This window comes from Thamnophis sirtalis, unplaced genomic scaffold, assembly GCF_051295495.1.
Source record: "Thamnophis sirtalis isolate CommonGarterSnake01/CBP01778 unplaced genomic scaffold, rThaSir2_p1.2 scaffold_9, whole genome shotgun sequence".
NCBI lineage: Eukaryota > Metazoa > Chordata > Lepidosauria > Squamata > Natricidae > Thamnophis > Thamnophis sirtalis.
In genome coordinates this window covers 38,439,421-38,456,283 of record NW_028261389.1, presented here as the reverse complement: position 1 = coordinate 38,456,283, position 16,863 = coordinate 38,439,421, and the positions used below count along the sequence as shown (strand labels likewise).

At 37.9% G+C, this 16,863-nt stretch overlaps 1 protein-coding gene and 1 long non-coding RNA gene across 3 annotated transcripts in view; one reads left to right on the top strand and one right to left on the bottom strand.

Moving 5' to 3' along the window:
* The window catches only part of LOC148044096 (uncharacterized), a 28,270-nt gene extending 15,920 nt beyond the window's left edge, over positions 1-12,350 (top strand). Inside the window, exons 2-4 of the long non-coding RNA XR_015697744.1 lie at positions 5,578-5,656; positions 10,351-10,487; positions 12,116-12,350. This is a non-coding gene — a long non-coding RNA (uncharacterized LOC148044096). The remainder of the gene's footprint in view (positions 1-5,577; positions 5,657-10,350; positions 10,488-12,115) is intronic.
* The window catches only part of POC1B (POC1 centriolar protein B), a 35,782-nt gene extending 21,954 nt beyond the window's left edge, over positions 1-13,828 (bottom strand). For both annotated transcript variants that reach the window (XM_014063152.2, XM_014063153.2), the window contains exons 1-6: positions 13,500-13,828; positions 10,873-10,957; positions 8,286-8,457; positions 6,459-6,638; positions 5,527-5,634; positions 3,612-3,727 (exon numbers count right to left, since the gene is read on the bottom strand). In XM_014063152.2, coding sequence (XP_013918627.2) covers positions 3,612-3,727; positions 5,527-5,634; positions 6,459-6,638; positions 8,286-8,457; positions 10,873-10,957; positions 13,500-13,514 — 676 coding nt within the window. In that variant the 5' untranslated portion in view covers positions 13,515-13,828. The remainder of the gene's footprint in view (positions 1-3,611; positions 3,728-5,526; positions 5,635-6,458; positions 6,639-8,285; positions 8,458-10,872; positions 10,958-13,499) is intronic.
* Positions 13,829-16,863: the final 3,035 nt, after the last annotated feature.

The following is a 16,863-nucleotide window of genomic DNA, read 5'->3' as shown; positions in this document are numbered from 1 at the left end:
ATCATTTGATAGATTCTGATTTGGAAAAAGACAAATTTATTCCATTATACGCTGCTGCTCTTTATTGTACACATTGCAAGATTCCAAGAAAAAACATCCCATCAACATTTAAGAACAGAGGTACAAACCTGAGCCCCAGATTGCACCTCAATCTGAACACATAGCTATTTAAGTAATCCTCTGTTTCTGCCTAGCAGAACTTTAGAATCCAGGATATAAGGAATTAGGCTTGGAATATTCACTAAGTGTTACAAAATTCTTGCATAGTTAATCAGTCCTCAGACAAATGTCCCCAGTGGCATACACTTGAACTTTTCTGTTATTTTTTTTTTCTGCTAAGCATTTAAGCCACTTCCTAGACCAAGACAGGTTATAAAAAATAAGAATGCACTTAATATTTATTAAAAAATAACTAGAAAAAATTGAAAAATAAAGTGAGAAATGGAGAAGGCTGCCAATAAAACTTCAAAGTTTGGAAAAGAGAAGTCAACATAATCTCCAAAAGAGAGAAAAAAACCTTTACGAAAGCAGGTACTGCTGTGATTGTAAGAGAAATATGAGGTTTTCTGATCCATGTGAAAAGATTCAACCCCCAAGCATTTGCGACCTCATTAACTGAAAGATACACACATCACATCCTTTTAGATAAAGAATAGGCAATGTACACAGTAAAGTAAAAGGTAACTAGATACTGGGTGAAAACGATTATGTTATGATGCAGTTCTTGATTTTAACCACTAAAAGTGAATCTATTCAAATATGTTTATTGGATTTCTTTAAAAAGATTTTAATGCATTCAGGGCAGTGATAAGAGGAATTCCATGGCAGAAGAAACTAAAGGAGGGGGGGGGGAGAGCTAAAAATAGGTGAGAGTTCTGAAAAAAGAAGATATAAAAGCACAACTACAATAGAAGACCTGGAGAGGGGATAAAAAACTTTGTATCTAAAGATTTAAATGTTCTTCCAACTTTAATTTCAATGTATACATAGGATATGAAGTGTTTTATAAAACTTATTTCACAACAGAGCTGCAATATCTTTGAAATTTAGAATCCATCACAAAAAAACCAGGACAGGTTAAAATGAGTAATCACTATTTTGAAGAAAATAGAGAATATTTGGAAGAAGGACAATTTCTTCTATAATAAAAATGACATATAAATGGAGACTTTTCAACTTTAGAAAGAATGGGACCTTTGCCCCCAAAGGGAAAGATTACCGATTCAAGAGAATTTGTCTTTCAATACTAAAATTATAAGACTAATGTTTAGAATGTCTGTAACCAATAAATACAAAAACAATACATGAAAAACTGAAAGTTTTATTAAGTCATTACCTCTTTGTTCTAGGTTGAAGGCAGAATATGAATATTTGACTAAAGGTATGTGATTCTACTGCCATCTTGTGGTTTTAAATACCACTAACATTCAGTTTTAATGAGATGTACAGTAACATACCTTTAAATTGTACCTTTAAGTCTACAAAATATCACACATTAATTGAAAATTTTCTAAAACAATCACCAGCAATACAAAGACTAAATAGCATTTCTGACTGTGAAAACAACATATGATGGTGTTGATATTAGTTAGCTATTTTTAACATTTCAATTTTCTTTCTAAGGTGGAAATTGTATGACAATTGAGCAGAGAATGAACATTTCATTTGGGATATGGATTAATGATGAATTTAAGTAATATCTATGAAGTATCTATATTCATCTGAATTTTACCCCAATTCAAACAATTTTTTAATTTCCAATATATATAGATTTTGATCACAGAATGTATACCAATAGTATTCTAATTATTAAAATGGTCTAAACTGGATAGACATGTCCCAACTAATTGTTTCCATTACAAAAAGAAGCAGTATCTAGACCTGTGATGGTGGAGCCCTCTCTGTGGGCACACAAGCTGTTGCCCAGTACGCATGCATCCCGTCCGCCAGCTAATTTTCAGGTTTGCCCTGCAAGAAAGAGATTCACGGACATACCTTTCGCCTCACTTTCTACAGCCCGTGCCTTCCCAGATCTCTGGAGATCCCCCCCTCTCATCGCTGTTTTGGGATGGGAGGCTTCCCCCCCCAGCACTGTTTTGGAATGGGAGGCTTTCCCCCCCTCAGCGCTGTTTTGGGATGGGAGGCTTTCCCCCCCTGAACGTTGTTTTGGGATGGGAGGCTTTCCCCCTCTCAGCGCTGTTTTGAGATGGGAGGCTTTTCCCCCTCTCAGCGCTGTTTTGAGATGGGAGGCTTCCCCCTTCTCAGCGCTGTTTTGGGATGGGAGGCTTCCCCCCCACTTAGCGTTGTTTTGGGATGGGAGGCTTTCCCCCTCTCAGCGCTGTTTTGAGATGGGAGGCTTTCCCCCCCTCACAGCGCTGTTTTTGGATGGGAGGCTTCCCCCCCAGTGCTGTTTTGAGATGGGAGGCTTTTCCTCCCGCCCAGCACTGTTTTGGGATGTAAGGCAAAAAGGGGGGGGTTGCACATCATTCGCAGGGCGAGCACAGAAGGTGAGGGGGGAGTTACATGCAGATGTGTAGGGGGGTGGGGTGCATGGGAAGGACATTGCATTATGGATGTGGGCATGCTTTTGGCACCCAAGAAAAAAAAGTTAGCTATCACTGATCTAGACCATGATCTTAGTTTACGTTTTATCTACACTCACAACCACACACATTTGTATAGCAGTTTTTCAGAGCAGTTTATAAGAAAGTAGTTTTATGTAAAATCGTTGCAATAAAATCAACAATGCTTAAGAATAAATACAAACACAAAACAAAATTCGTTTAAAAAATAGCAAACCAAAATAATACATAAATTGAAGTATAGTCTTACACTGGAGTAATTGTTAATACATGTCTACAAGAACAAGTGTGCCCTCCATTGTTTTCTATGGGAGAATTAAATACTTTTCATGAGAGAGTTCCATGAGTTCCTATTATTAACACCTTACCATTTGATATGATGACACTGAATCAAACCCATCAGCAGGAAAATAGTTCCCAGCAGAACTTAATACACCAATTGGAAATAGTTAGGGAAATAATTATTTTATGCATTTGGTGCTTCACAGACAAATGTCAATATATTAAAATGGGTTCAGAAAGTTACAGACAACCAGTGGAATATTTTCAGGAACAGTATTATATAGTCAAGTGGTTACCTTATGAACTAGGTTCTTGAAATTGTTGCTGTTTGTTATACAATTTGCTGCTAGGTACATAATGTATACTACCTAGCTTTGAAGCAACAACCTATACGTTTAATTTATACATAATTATAAAATACACACAAACATATATAATTGAATATACCACTTTTAAAATACTACTGGCATTTGCATAGTATTTTCATATTCTCAAAAATGCTTGATTTGTACTTTGGAATAGATTTCTATTTTTTAGAGTATGGTGGTATAACATATGACCAGGGGAAGAAATAAGTTTAAAAACAGTAATTTTAGCAGAGATAAAATTATAATTAGAATATTTAGCAATATAATATCTATTTCTATCCTAGATTTTACTTTTAACTACTAAGAACTATACTATGGGTATTTGTTCTGCAGTTAAACAAAAGAGAGGCAAATCAAGTTGTGCTGCATAAACATTTACCTTTATACCGCTGCAGCAATCTGTTTATTCGAATGTCCCAAAACTTCACTGTGTGATCAGAACCAGCAGAAACTATACATGTACCATCAGGATTAAAATCTACATAGTTTGCAAATCTATAAAGAAAATTAAAAATAATGGTTGTTATTGTAAAGGAATCAGGTCATCTATTTATTTCAATGAATTCTTAAAGTGTCTTTGCCACACAAGCAGTACATTCTGTTTTCCCAATATTTGCATAAAATAAGACATCCTGAGATATGCCAATATATTTATCATTAAGTAATATTTCAATTTGGATCCCTCTTGCCAAATTCTCTCCATCTTGCCTGTAAGAGAGCAATCAGGTATCAAAAGAGATATTCCTTTATATGTTGTCACTTGTAAATATTTACTAAATTGAAGTAATAATGTAGCTAGAACATGCTCTCAAGCCTAGGTCCTTCTAGATATTTTGAATTACAATTCCTATCAGCCTTAAATGGAGAATAGTTAAGAAAGGATCTCAAGATATGTGAAGCTGCACGAGAGCCTCCTGAATATTGTATGCTATCTTAGCATTAAATACCAGCACAAAACAAATTGTATTTCTGAAAAGTTGATCATCAGAATGACTTCTTTTTAAAAACTTAAATTATAGAAAAATAAAATCACAGGATCTTTGGATATCTTTTAGTCCAACTTCCTGCCCAAGGCTATAATCACTATACCATTCTGGACAAATGGTTGTCCCGTTTTTTTCTTGAAAACCTGCAGCAATGGGACACCCACAATCCTGAGAAGAGACAAGTTGTTCCATTGATTAATTATTCTCACTGTTAGGAACATTCCCCTTAGTTTCAGGATAAAACTCCCTTTAATAAGCATCTATCCATTACTTCTTGTCCTGCCCTCAGTGCTATGAAGAATAAATTAACCCTATCTTTCCTATCAGTGTGTGACAGCTCTTCAAGTATTAGAAGACAACTATCATGTCACCCCAAGCCTTCTCTTCATTAAACTAAATATACCTGGTTACCTTAGCTGTTCATCATACAATTTGGTCTTCAGACCTTTTATCATCTTTGTTGTTCTTCTGTACACTGTTTCTAGGGTCTCAGCATCTTTTTTATATTGTGGTGACCAGAAGTGGATGCAGTATTCCAAGTGTGGCCTCACTAGTGCAGTATAAGAGTGGTATATCTTTCTGAATCTTGAGTTGATCTTGCAAAGTGTTAGCAATTCCCTCCAGCTTGGTGTTAGCTGCAAATTTGCAAACTGTATTGCGCGTGCATAGGTATGCTGCAGAACAATTTCAACTCAAGGACTGAAGGACTCAAGGAGTATCAGATGTTCTATCAGCCATAACCAAAGAAGAAAACCTGAGCCAGACTGAAAGAGAATATGGCCATTGCATTTTTCACTGTTTCCTTACACATACTTCCATATATTTAAGAGCAACAATAGAGATTCTCTGTCTTTCTGTCTCTCTCTTTTACACACACGGACACGCACACACAGAGAATTAAAAATACCTTAGGCAATAATATTCACATATATGAAAAAATGTTTTATTACAATGTACTTCTAATTTCAAGCCTCTGAATGGGCAGGAGAAAGGAGGAGGAATGGGGATGTCCTTGTCTTGTCCAGCACTAAATAATCTTTGCTTATGCTTATTAAGGAATACAGTGAATTCAAAGGTAGTTGGGGTATTCAATTTAAAAAAAGGAATTGCTGTTGCATGGTGTTTACAGGAAGTCCTGGTCACAAGTTGGAGAAACTGAGTAACAAGATAGCCTTAAGACAATCAAAATAAAAGGAATCAGAGGTTTATTTTTTGTGAGTCACAACAGAATTTTAATATAACACCTGCTGATATAACTATAATTATCAATAAAATATTTTCCTTTGTTTTTAAATAAATAGAACTCACCCATCATAATCTATTATATTATTAATACATATCTTGTTTCTTATATCCCAGATTTTAACAGTTTTATCTTCACTGCAAGATACTATTAATCTTCCATCTGGTGAATATCTAGAAAGGAAAAAAAATAAAGGTAGGGGTAAAGATCTATATATTTACAAATAATACTTACGTAAACTGCAGTTATAAAATTGGTGATAATAAAGGAGTTCATATTCAACTGGTTCAACAGGTTCTGCTTTGTGAGCTGCACTGATTACCAGTCTGCTTCAGGGTCCAATTCAAAGTGCTTGTTTTGATTTTCAAAGCCTAGCATGTAGGAAGATTATCTGAGGGATCGCCTCTGCCTGATTACATCTCCCTGTCTGATCAAGTCCGGCAGGAGAAGCATGCTTCAGATCCCACCTGCCAAAGAGTTCCACCTGATAACCTAGGAGGCAAGCCTAGGAACATCATCCGTCCTCAGATTAGGTGATCTCACAGCCTTTCCAGAAAATCCTTAAAATGTGATGGTTTTAACAAGCTTGGGGATTCCCTGATAATTGCCTGTTGACTGTACTATGTGTAATATTCTCATTGTTTTGGTATTGTTTTTATCATTTTAAATTATTTTTATGTTTTTTATTTTATGCTATCCTTATGGGTGGCCATATAATATCTATGTAATAAATAAATAAATACACTTTTTTCTCGCATTACCTGTTTCCTTTTGGGACAACTTCAAATATTCAATATATGACGAGTAAAAGAACATACCTATTTGTGAATTTGCACCCAACTTTTTCCCCATGTTAGAATTCAGGGCACTGATTACAGGACTCCCAGACTATTATCTTTAGCAGGGATGCTGCATCCATATCTTCACAATATATTTTGAAGTCATTGAGAAAAGCAATTATCTTTAGGAAGGTAATGAATTTAAAAAAAAAACTTACTTTGCACAACGCACCCAGTGTGTATGCTGGGATAAAGAATGCAAAAGATGCTGGCTGCAAATGCTCCACACTTTCACTGACTTGTCATTAGATGCAGTGACTAGAAACTGACTGTCATTTGAGAAGTTCACACTGCGGACTGGGGCAGTATGGCCCTTTAATGATGTAGATTCACCATGGCTATAAAGAAATAAAAAAAAACATTTTAGCGGAAACTAATCATAAGCGTTTAAAATAATACAGATTTTAGACTCAATCAATCTAGTTTAAAGTGATGTACTTCCAAATAAAAGACCTTTTTTCCATCTCTGATATGGTATGTTTCTGTGAACAATCATAGAAGTCTTTCAAAATAATGTAATTAATAATATTAGTGTTGTAACAATTGTTTTAAGATGAGAACAAGCGTAGGTATGGCCTCACAAAATCTATTGCTAAAAACATACAGGTAGTTGTGAACCTACAGCCACATTGGTACATGGAATTTCAGTTATAAGTAACTGCTGTTGTAAGTTGAAGCACCACATGACTGGATTAGATTGTATGACCATTTTTACAATGGTTGTAAAATGAGTCAGTGTAGTCACTAAGTGAATCATGTGATTGTTAAGCAAATCCAGTATATCTAATAGGTGGGGTTTTTTGCCATTTTTCGCAAGAGAAGAGCAAAAATCATTACAAATCAGTCATGTGACCACAGGACACTGCCATCTGTTGTAAATGCGAGCCAGTTGACAAGCATGCAAAATGAGATCATGAGACTATATGGAAGGGAGAATATGGCAGCCTTAATGTTGAGGATGGGTTGTAAGTAGCTTTTTAAAAGTCTTTCGTAACTTTGGTCATTAAGTGAAGACTACCTCTATTTCCTCTCTTCTAAGAAAGATTAAAGTACTTATTTGTTATTCCAGAATGACCCTCAATAATTTCTTTGCAATTTTTAAAGATTCCTTTCCAAATACGCTACCAAACTTTGGCAATATGGATTTCTGCAATTTTGAGGAATGAATTTATTTTTTAAAAAAAATGTGTATTGCAAGTATGAACTCTATTGAAAAAATGGCCTCAAAATTTCAAAAAACACAAGTCTGGGCCATGAGAATTTCATCATCTTATCTGCTAAAATCCTAACCCCACAAATATTAAACAATCTCCCCTGCACTAAAGCCTCATGCCTTATTGAGGATATTTTATCACTTCTTGATCCAGAAATTTACATAAAATAGACAGCTAGGTGTTGTGACTCAGCAGCAGTCTTCTGTGAGTCTTTTCGGGATGCAAGATTATGCAGCTGGGGCTCGTTAGGGGCATATTCTGGGGATAAAAGGACGGATGGTGCCACCCCCTAGTGGCAGGAGTCAACGTTCCTTGGTTCGTTCAACATGGTTTGATCATCGGTCGTGGTTTATGTAAGATACACTTGGATAAGTGCTTTGTTTTTCTGTAACCCTGATTCGTAGAGACTTTGGAAGAAGTGCTTTGCTTTCATTTTGTTCAACTTGTGTTGCCGTAAGAAAGATTTGTTTTTCATTCCGTTATCTTCAAGCAGAGACTGTAATTATGTTATTTTTGGGCTCACAGCCAGTCTGAGCTGAGAACTGATAAAGAGAGTTCCTTTTAAGTTGTTTGCCTGTCGTCTGTTTAACGAGAAGGGGGGACAGAACACCTAGGGAAGATATTTTCCAGTACCACTTTAGGAGTTTCTTCTTTAAATTAGCTTTTAGATGATTTAGCTTTCTCCTATTAGAGAAAGTAAAAAAATTGTTCTAAGTCACTTTAATGTAAAATAAGTATAACAGAGAAATAAATGGAACCAGTGCCACTTACATGCAAGGAATCCATAGCCTGGCGGTTCGATCTTCAGAAGCGGACGCCAACAGGTATCCATCTGGTGAAAACTGTACACTAGTTACGGGTTCTAAATGACCCACAAATCTGAAGGCTTTTGTATTTGGCCTCAAATTCCATATCATGAGAAATCTGTCCAGAGAAGAGGTGGCTGAAAAGAAGGAATTATAAAGCTATAAAACAAAAAGTGAACTGATGTAGAAATATGACATATCAGCACATCAATTGTTATTTTTACACTTAAGTCTACTTATTTCCAGACTGAGAACAGATTGTCTTCCCTGAAACTACTAGATTCTTAAATGAACTTGCCTAGAAACATCCCACATTATTTTTTAGGGCATAAAGTTTTTCCATTATTTATAATACTTTTGATTTTATTATTTTTTGTATACACAATATATTTAGTTATTAGTTATAAAGCCTCACAAAGGACCAGCAGCTGTCTCTGCTGAGGACACCTTATCAGTAGCATGGGGGGGTGGAAGATAGCAAAAGTGACTGGGGTCATCGGGGGAGTTGCAGGAGGAGGTTGTGAGTGAAGGAGGGCCAAAAGGTCAAATGGGGGAAATAATTAAGAATGAGAAGTGGAGGCATGTATAGCAGAGAAGGAGAAGCATGAGGTCTTCGCTTAGTGACTGAAACTGGGTTTAGGATGTTTAGACACGGACGCTTGGCCACGCCTCCTTCACCACCACTCACCTGCCTCAGTCCATTTACAGCCAGCTTTCCTCCTCCGCTGGTCCTCCCCCGGTCATTCCCCATGTTTGAGCAAATGGGAAGAGATAAAGGACCAGGGGATCATGGCAAGGGTCCCTGATCCTTTGTCCCTTCCCATTTGCTCAAACACCATTTGACCCGGGTCTGTGCAACCCCTCCAGCCCTCCCGCAATGCCAGGAGCAGCACCAGCCTTGCTGTTCGCCTGTGTGACCTCCCAGCCCCCCTTGCTCCTCCTCCCCTCTTTCGTTGGAGCTGACTGAGTTGCGAGCCAAGCTGCCTTTGTGTAGCCCCCTTGAGAATCCTTCCGTCAGCGTTCTGATGATGCCCTAATTAAATGAGTCTCGAGCCAAGCTTCAAAAGAAATTAATTAGGAGCCTCATGTCGGCACATTACAAGTGAAGCCAACTTTGACCTCACTTAATTCACGCCCCGGCTCCTGTTTTCCCCTCCCTCCCAATGTGTGTCATTACTCACATTCCCCAATGATGCAATTTCGTGGGTTGTAGCGTTTCTCCCTCTAGCCACTGTGGGTATCCTGGAGATGGCCTTGACATAGAGATGGCTGTAATGTACTTTTGTTTTGATTGAAGCGCGATTACCTCGCTGCAGCTGTGGTTCCCAATCCCCCTGCCTATGGCAACTCAAGAGCAGGTCAGGAATGCTTTGTGAGTTGACATCCTCCCTTTCCTGTTCCCAAAATACTTTCGCCTGTCTCCCCTCCCCTATGGCCCTGGTGGCTGTTACTCCAGTCCTTGTGATTTCTTGCAGAGCAGCTGCAGTTTTTTTTTAAAAAATCTTGTACTGCACACTGCCCCATAGCACCATTGCTTTTGCCTGCCACCCAATTGGCTGGGGGCTATTTGTCCCATGCAGCCAAAAGCCCGAGTCAAATGGTGTTTGAGCAAATGGGCCGGGACGAAGGGCCAGGGGCCCATTGGCCATGGAGGGTCAGTGGAGGAGGACAGCTGGCTGTAAATGGGCTGAGGCAGGAGGCAAAGGAGGCACAGTCAAGGGTCCATACCTAAATGTTCCATTCTGCTGCAACTAGGACTACTGTAACTGCCATTGCTAAGCATTGTGGTCACATATTTTGCCTAATGATTGTTTACTTAGTGATGAAACCCCTAGTTCCAATCGGAGTCATTAAACAAAGACTACCTTAATATTGTTTATATTGAAAAGAAATAGAATAGTGAAAACAGAAATAGTGTAATCAGTGTCTGTCTGTCTATAGACAGGTGTCTATTATCTGTCTTGCTGAATTTCCATTGGCAAATACCAAATGATTAAAATCTTGGGCCCATTACTTTCTCTTCCACCTAGGAAGGAGATAATGACAAACCACTTCTAAAACCCAGAAAATTGCAGGAACTTGTCCAAGCACTCTCTGAGAATCAGACATGAACGTTTATAGGAAAACAACTTTTACTATCTGTGGAAAATGTATACATCTGTCCACAGTAAGACCTACTTCTTATATCCTTTTAATTGATTCTATTGACAACTATACCATTACAGGGCAAGATTTTATCTATACATTTCCATAACTGTTTTCACTGTAGAAGATATTCTGCTATGTTAAGCAACATTAATATAGTTCAATAGGTTTCTTCTAGAACCTATTTAACTCTATTAAGCCTACCTTCAATACCAAAGAGTTGGATACTACTTACAGAGTAGAGTAATAATCTGTGGCAGCATAACACTTATCTTGGAGTTATAATTGTCCTAAAGTATGGAGTTCAGCAAGTAGCCTAGTTACATTTGTTTTTAATCTAAAGAGAGGACACTATGACTATGAAATCATACAATTAACATTTTCAGATACGCTTCAGGTGGACTTACCAAGCACTTTAGTATTTGGACTGAAAGCAACACAAGTGACTGCATCTTTGTGGCCTTTAAAATGTCGAATCAAAACAGGATCTTCCTATAGTAGAGAAATATGTACAAATATGTATATTTCTTTGTATAATATTTAACTCTAAGGTGGATTTTTATATTTTTACATTTGCTGTTTTTATATTTGTTTTATTCATCTGTTATATGCTACCCAGACTTTTTGTCAAATGGGAAATTCAACAAATTTCATAAAGAACTATTATTTAAATACTAATTTGATACAATAATGTGTTGCCACAAAGTAGTACATGGAGATGCTACAATTCATTTTTTTTTGTTCTATACCATTTAATGAGACCAATAGAATCCAGATGAGTAACTAGCATATTTTGCTTTTGTTCACTGTAAAAAACTGGGGACCAAAAAAATGCCCCAGAAAAGCGGGACCCCTAATGCTGGCCAAATACCTAGCATCTCTCACTTTCCTAAGGCTGGGGAAGGATTTATTTCAGATATATCATACTGTGTTATCATCAGTGCTCCCACTGATAAGAGAAGATATATTGAACTCTCTCAATATGAAAATGATTGCGCTTGCTGTTTGATGGCAATTGAAACACATGCTTGTGTATTAGCATATTTTATTTTCCATAGCTCCTCCTGTCTTTATTGTGTGCTGGGAGTGTATGTGAAGTTATAATTCCCAGCAGGGTCACCTAAAGGATGAAGGTCATTCAGCTGCCCAACTAAAGCAAATAGGTACTTCTATTAGATAACTGCAAAATAGGAATACATTGGAGAGAGATGGTCACTGTAGTGACAATAGCAAAAGCATCCATTCCTACGGTGCAGAACAAGTAAACAACTCCTTTATTTTACCAAGATAGAATAGAAATGAATATGAATAAAAATATAGGAATAGAAAATAAAATGATTAATAATATAGAGCAGGATAATGGATCTCTTAGACTAGAGGGCACTCAGCAACTGAACACTTTTAATTAAAATATAACATTGTTTACTACTCAGGTTATAAAAATAAGGATGGAATTGCATTTTTATCTTTGGGAAGGATATTGGCTAAAATGCAATCGATCAGATATTTATCAATTAAATATCAAAATAACATTTCTATACTGCACTGTCTGGAGACAAATAGTGAACTTCATCATCTGCATTAATGGGAAATAAAACATGACTTCTATTTAAAGGACGAGAAACAACTATTTTTTTCCTTCTTCAACAGATGATATAGCCCTAGCATCACACAGCCAAGGATGACAGGAGAGGGAGTGAGTGAGTAATATGCAACTTTTTTTGTATGACCAACCCTACATGTGGAATTGCCAAGAAAGAAAAAGAAACACGCTGAGGCATTTGTCACTAAGCCATCTCACGATTCCTTTTGTTATGGTAGCTAAGGCAGTTGATCAGGAAGACAACATTGCAGCTGCTGATTTGTTTTGATTGCAAGTGGCAGAGGTGATAGAAAAACTGGATTTTTTAAAAATTAGGTTTAATTAATAATTAAACCTTTAATTAATAATTACACCGATTATTAATTAATAATCCTAATTAGATTAGGATCCTGTTCTGTGCAGTTGCTTTTCCTCTATTGCACAGCAAAAATAAAATTTTACACACACACACACACACACACCCTTAAAATCTGCAAAATGTCATGGTCACAGCTATACAAGTTTTCCTGACAAACATGTTAATAGAATTTGACAGTATTTTTTTATGATATTTTTTTTTACTGGTAATCTCTGCAGTTTTTCCATTTAAATATCCAAATTTGACATCCCTTTGGAATCGCTTGTGCTTTCCAAGCTTAGCTCTTTGGTTGCAGACATTTCATTCACCCGACTTCAAGCAAAGTGCAACCAGGGTCAGAGAGCACCAAGGCTTCCACAGTTCAAGCAGAAACTGCATCTATTCTCTTCTACTGGACATCCTTTAGCTTCCCAGCCCATAGACTGGCGACCAAAAATAAGATTAAAATTAGCCTGTTTGATCACTTCTCCAAACCAAGCAGCTCCCCCCCCCCCCCGCTTCACAACAATAGCTATTTTAAATCCCCTTTTTAAAAGTGCGTATCAAAAATAAAAACACCCTTTAGTCCTTTACAGTCTATGTGTACGACTTTCTTTCCCACTTTCCCCAAAAACCGTTTTTCAGAGATGCTGGGACTGAGAATTCAGGAGTTACACTATGTCTTCAAACTTGCCAACTTTAAGACTTGTGGACTTCAACTCCCAGAATTCTCCAGCCAGCATAGCAAGTTTGGGGAGCCCTGGGTTACGCTATTCAGTGCAACGGCACCCAGGCGGAGAAGCACTTCTCGGCTGTGTCAGCGCTACAACCCCGGTTCACCAAATCACGATTCATCCAATTCCAGATAGGAAACACTGAACAAAAAAGAAAAGAAAAAGAAAAGAAAGCGCCCCCCCCCACCCTCGCCCAGGCTACGAAAGCAGTTCGTGGCTTGATTTGAGATTCAGGGCACCGCGAAAGCAGCACAACCGTCAACTACCAGCCGTCGGCTGAGCCAAACACGTGAGGAAACAGCGAAAGCAAAAGGAAACAATCGTCCCTTCCCGCCGCTTGCGAAACATAACCGGCCCTACCAGAGCGGACGCCATCGAGACCCCAGACGAAGGAGCGGGGGGGGGGGTGCTTTTCTTTCCTTGCGCCGCTTCCAGAGCCCATCAAATCACCCGCGCTCTAGGCCGGATCAGTCGAGCCCCGATCTTGCCGCCTGCGCTGAACTCCTCGGAAAAGGAGACGAGTCCTTCGCCGCCTCTCCTGGAAGGAGGCAAAACGAGGCAGGCTCCGGCAGGGGGAGAAATGGGGTCGCGCCTCTTTCAAAGCCGAGCTCGGACATCCACGCCATCGGTACTCGACTCTCCTCAATACGGCCCTTCCGCAAGAGGTGTCGGAGTTAGGCCTGTTGCTTAGAGACAAGCGCGCGCGCGCGTGTGTGTATAGCCCGCAGAAATCGCCAGTGATTGGCGGAAGAACGGAAGGGTTTCCGCCCAAAAAGGCGGGGCTGCGATAAGAAAATTGGAACTCTCGCTTTGAGTAGTTTTTCGCTTGAAACTGACCGGGAGGGATTTTGCTATATCTCAAGAGGTCTTCAAACTTGGCAACTTTTAAGACTTGTTGGACTTCGACTCCCAGATTCAATTCTGGGAATTGAAATCCACAGTCATAAAAGTTGCCAAGTTTGGGGACCCCTTGTTATATCCAATAGCCGCTTTCAAGTGGAGCATCTTGAAGCTATCACCCTAATGATTCCTAACACAGCCCATGTTGTTACTGTGAATTATGGTTTGTCCCTGTCCTCTTCCCACAATGTCTTTTCGACTTTCTAGTCTAATTTAGGATTGTCTAGTGGTCTCCAGCCCAAGTCCTAATGGAGGCAAGTGCTGCTTAGCAATATCAGTGCTGCATTTGTGAGAAGGAGAAAGAGTTTAAATTTCTCTCAACCTGTTCCAGAACCTGCAAATCATAGAATGAGAACTATAACAAACACAACTTAGGTACAAGTGCTTCCTCGGCAATGAGGGTTCTTGGTGCTCTCTGAGCTTGGTTATTTACTTGCAGACATTTCATTAACCAAGCTAGGTAACATCAGTGCTGGCATTTACTGTTAGCTTGTTGGCAGTTCCCTTCCCACCAATAATCAACATCCAGATGAGCATAGATGAACTCCAAGATTAACAGACCAACAGTTACCAAGAAGTAAACAATACCCCAATCAAACTGCCCAACCAAAGAACCTCCAAGATCACAGGGCAAGGCACTAGAATAAAATAAAGAGTAAACTCCACTCTTTATTAGCATTGATGATCTACTTCATATCATTTACAGAAAAACCTATCATAAAACCTGCAAATTACACTTCAAAAAGTACTTTGGGGGAGTAATTGAATTTTTCTCCTCTAAGCCTTCAGGATATTTTGAAAAGGTACCACCTAAACAGACTGGTTAATTTGTATAATTTGAAAGCAAGAAATAAGGTATTGGAGTGTAGCTCAACTATGATGCTTTGACATAATGAAAACAGCACTTACTGGTTTTTTGAAGCATATGGAACATTTGTGTGAGCAAAGCAGGACACACTATGATTTATATTGTAAAACTCTTAGGCAGAAATTGAGAAGAAACAACTTGCTTGGCAAATATCAGTTGTTGAGCTTTAAGAAATAAATTATTCTGATATATAGTAGTAACATAAGATGGATGAAAAATTATTGACATTCTGCTGTTAGTAGAAGTATTAAAATTTTATCGAGAAAAGTGTACACTTTTTCAGACTATGAAAATTAAAGGTTGATGCAATCATTACAGAATCGCCCTTTTAGGATACATCAATTGTTTGACTTCTGAGGAAAGTTATCTGACTACTATTGCAATAGTTAAGCTTAGTGAAGTCTAAAAGATACCAGGGCTAATGTTGCATTGACTCAATGGAAGGGGTGTTTAAAACATTTCTATAGCCAACCATATTAACTCTGGGAGACTCCCAACAAACAGCTAAAGCATCAGTAAATAAAGCATAAATACATTCAATGTATTAAAACTAGACATATTAAATGAACTGCTCAACTTTATCTGCAGCAAATTCCTGTTCAAGCTAAAATGGGTAGGAACCAGGGGTGAATTTCTGCCAGCGTTATTGCTGGTTCAATGCACGTGTAATTTGCACATACTCACTTTGCTCGCGTGTCCACAGTTGCCTGTAAATAGGTCTGCACATGCGCAGCACATTAAAAATGTCAAAAAAACAGGCAGTGATCGGGGAACCAGTTTGGGGTTGTGGCGAACTTGCTGCCCCTACCGGTTCAACAACCCAGTTGCAATTTCTACTACCGGTTCGCCTGAACTGGTAGCAACCCACCTCTGGTAGGAACTAAAGGCTATAGCATAGTACACTGGAGATTCTCATGCATTATTTTCCAAAGCACAATACTAAGCTAGTCTCTTATCTTACAATTGTTAAGTAAATGCAGTTGAACTATTAAACATTTCTATCCTATACACACATGCTTTTATTTTCTTCTTCCATTATCACCCTATCTTATAATAGTCCCCAAATAATTTTTATCATACCTTTGTGTGAATAAATATAGAATAAAATCAACCGTAAACAGTCCAGAAAGTTACAAAAAAAACCGTGTTTACATAAAGTATTTAATAGTATCACAATGAATCATGAGAATAATTGAAGCTGGAACATTATTTATGGATCTGCTCCAGTGTCCATGGAGACTGAATATTTTTCATACACATATTTAAACTTCACTGTAATATTCTTTAATTTCACATCCTAAAAGCATTACATTTGTTGGAGTGCTCACTACCTTCAATGACTCCAGTGGCAAAAATGAGATGAATTGCAATCAGGATCACCTTCAATGGTAAGATCAAATAGGGAGTAGTCAAGCCAAGAGTAATTCACAATGGAATGAGATCAGTTGGGTTCTAGAGGTGAAGGAACCCAATCCACCAGGAAAAGGAACTTTGAAATCAAATCTGAATGAAGACAATGACAAACTATTTCTGATATACTTAAGTATTTAGGTATAGAAGAGTAATAAACTTTCACAAGTAGATCTGAATGCATACAGGAAATTTGTTCACATGTGGAGTTAGTCTTGAAAGATGAGGCCTTGTTTTCTCATGGACAAAGGGTGCAGACTATGAGAAGAATAAATTAAAACTTGAAATTATCAAAACAGAAATGAAGAGTATTATATTGGATATTATAGGATTTTTGTTTTTATTTTATTACCGTAAGAGTAAGATCAAGAAAAAACAAAGAGAAACAAAAGGAACTTAATTTTAAATATATAATTTGGATCACACAAGATAGTATTGATCTATCTTTTCATAATTTAGATTGTGAACACAAAATGAAGACATACTGGTGATCTTATCTTTCCAACACTGAACATTTTTCTTCATATTTTCCAAATATATAATTCT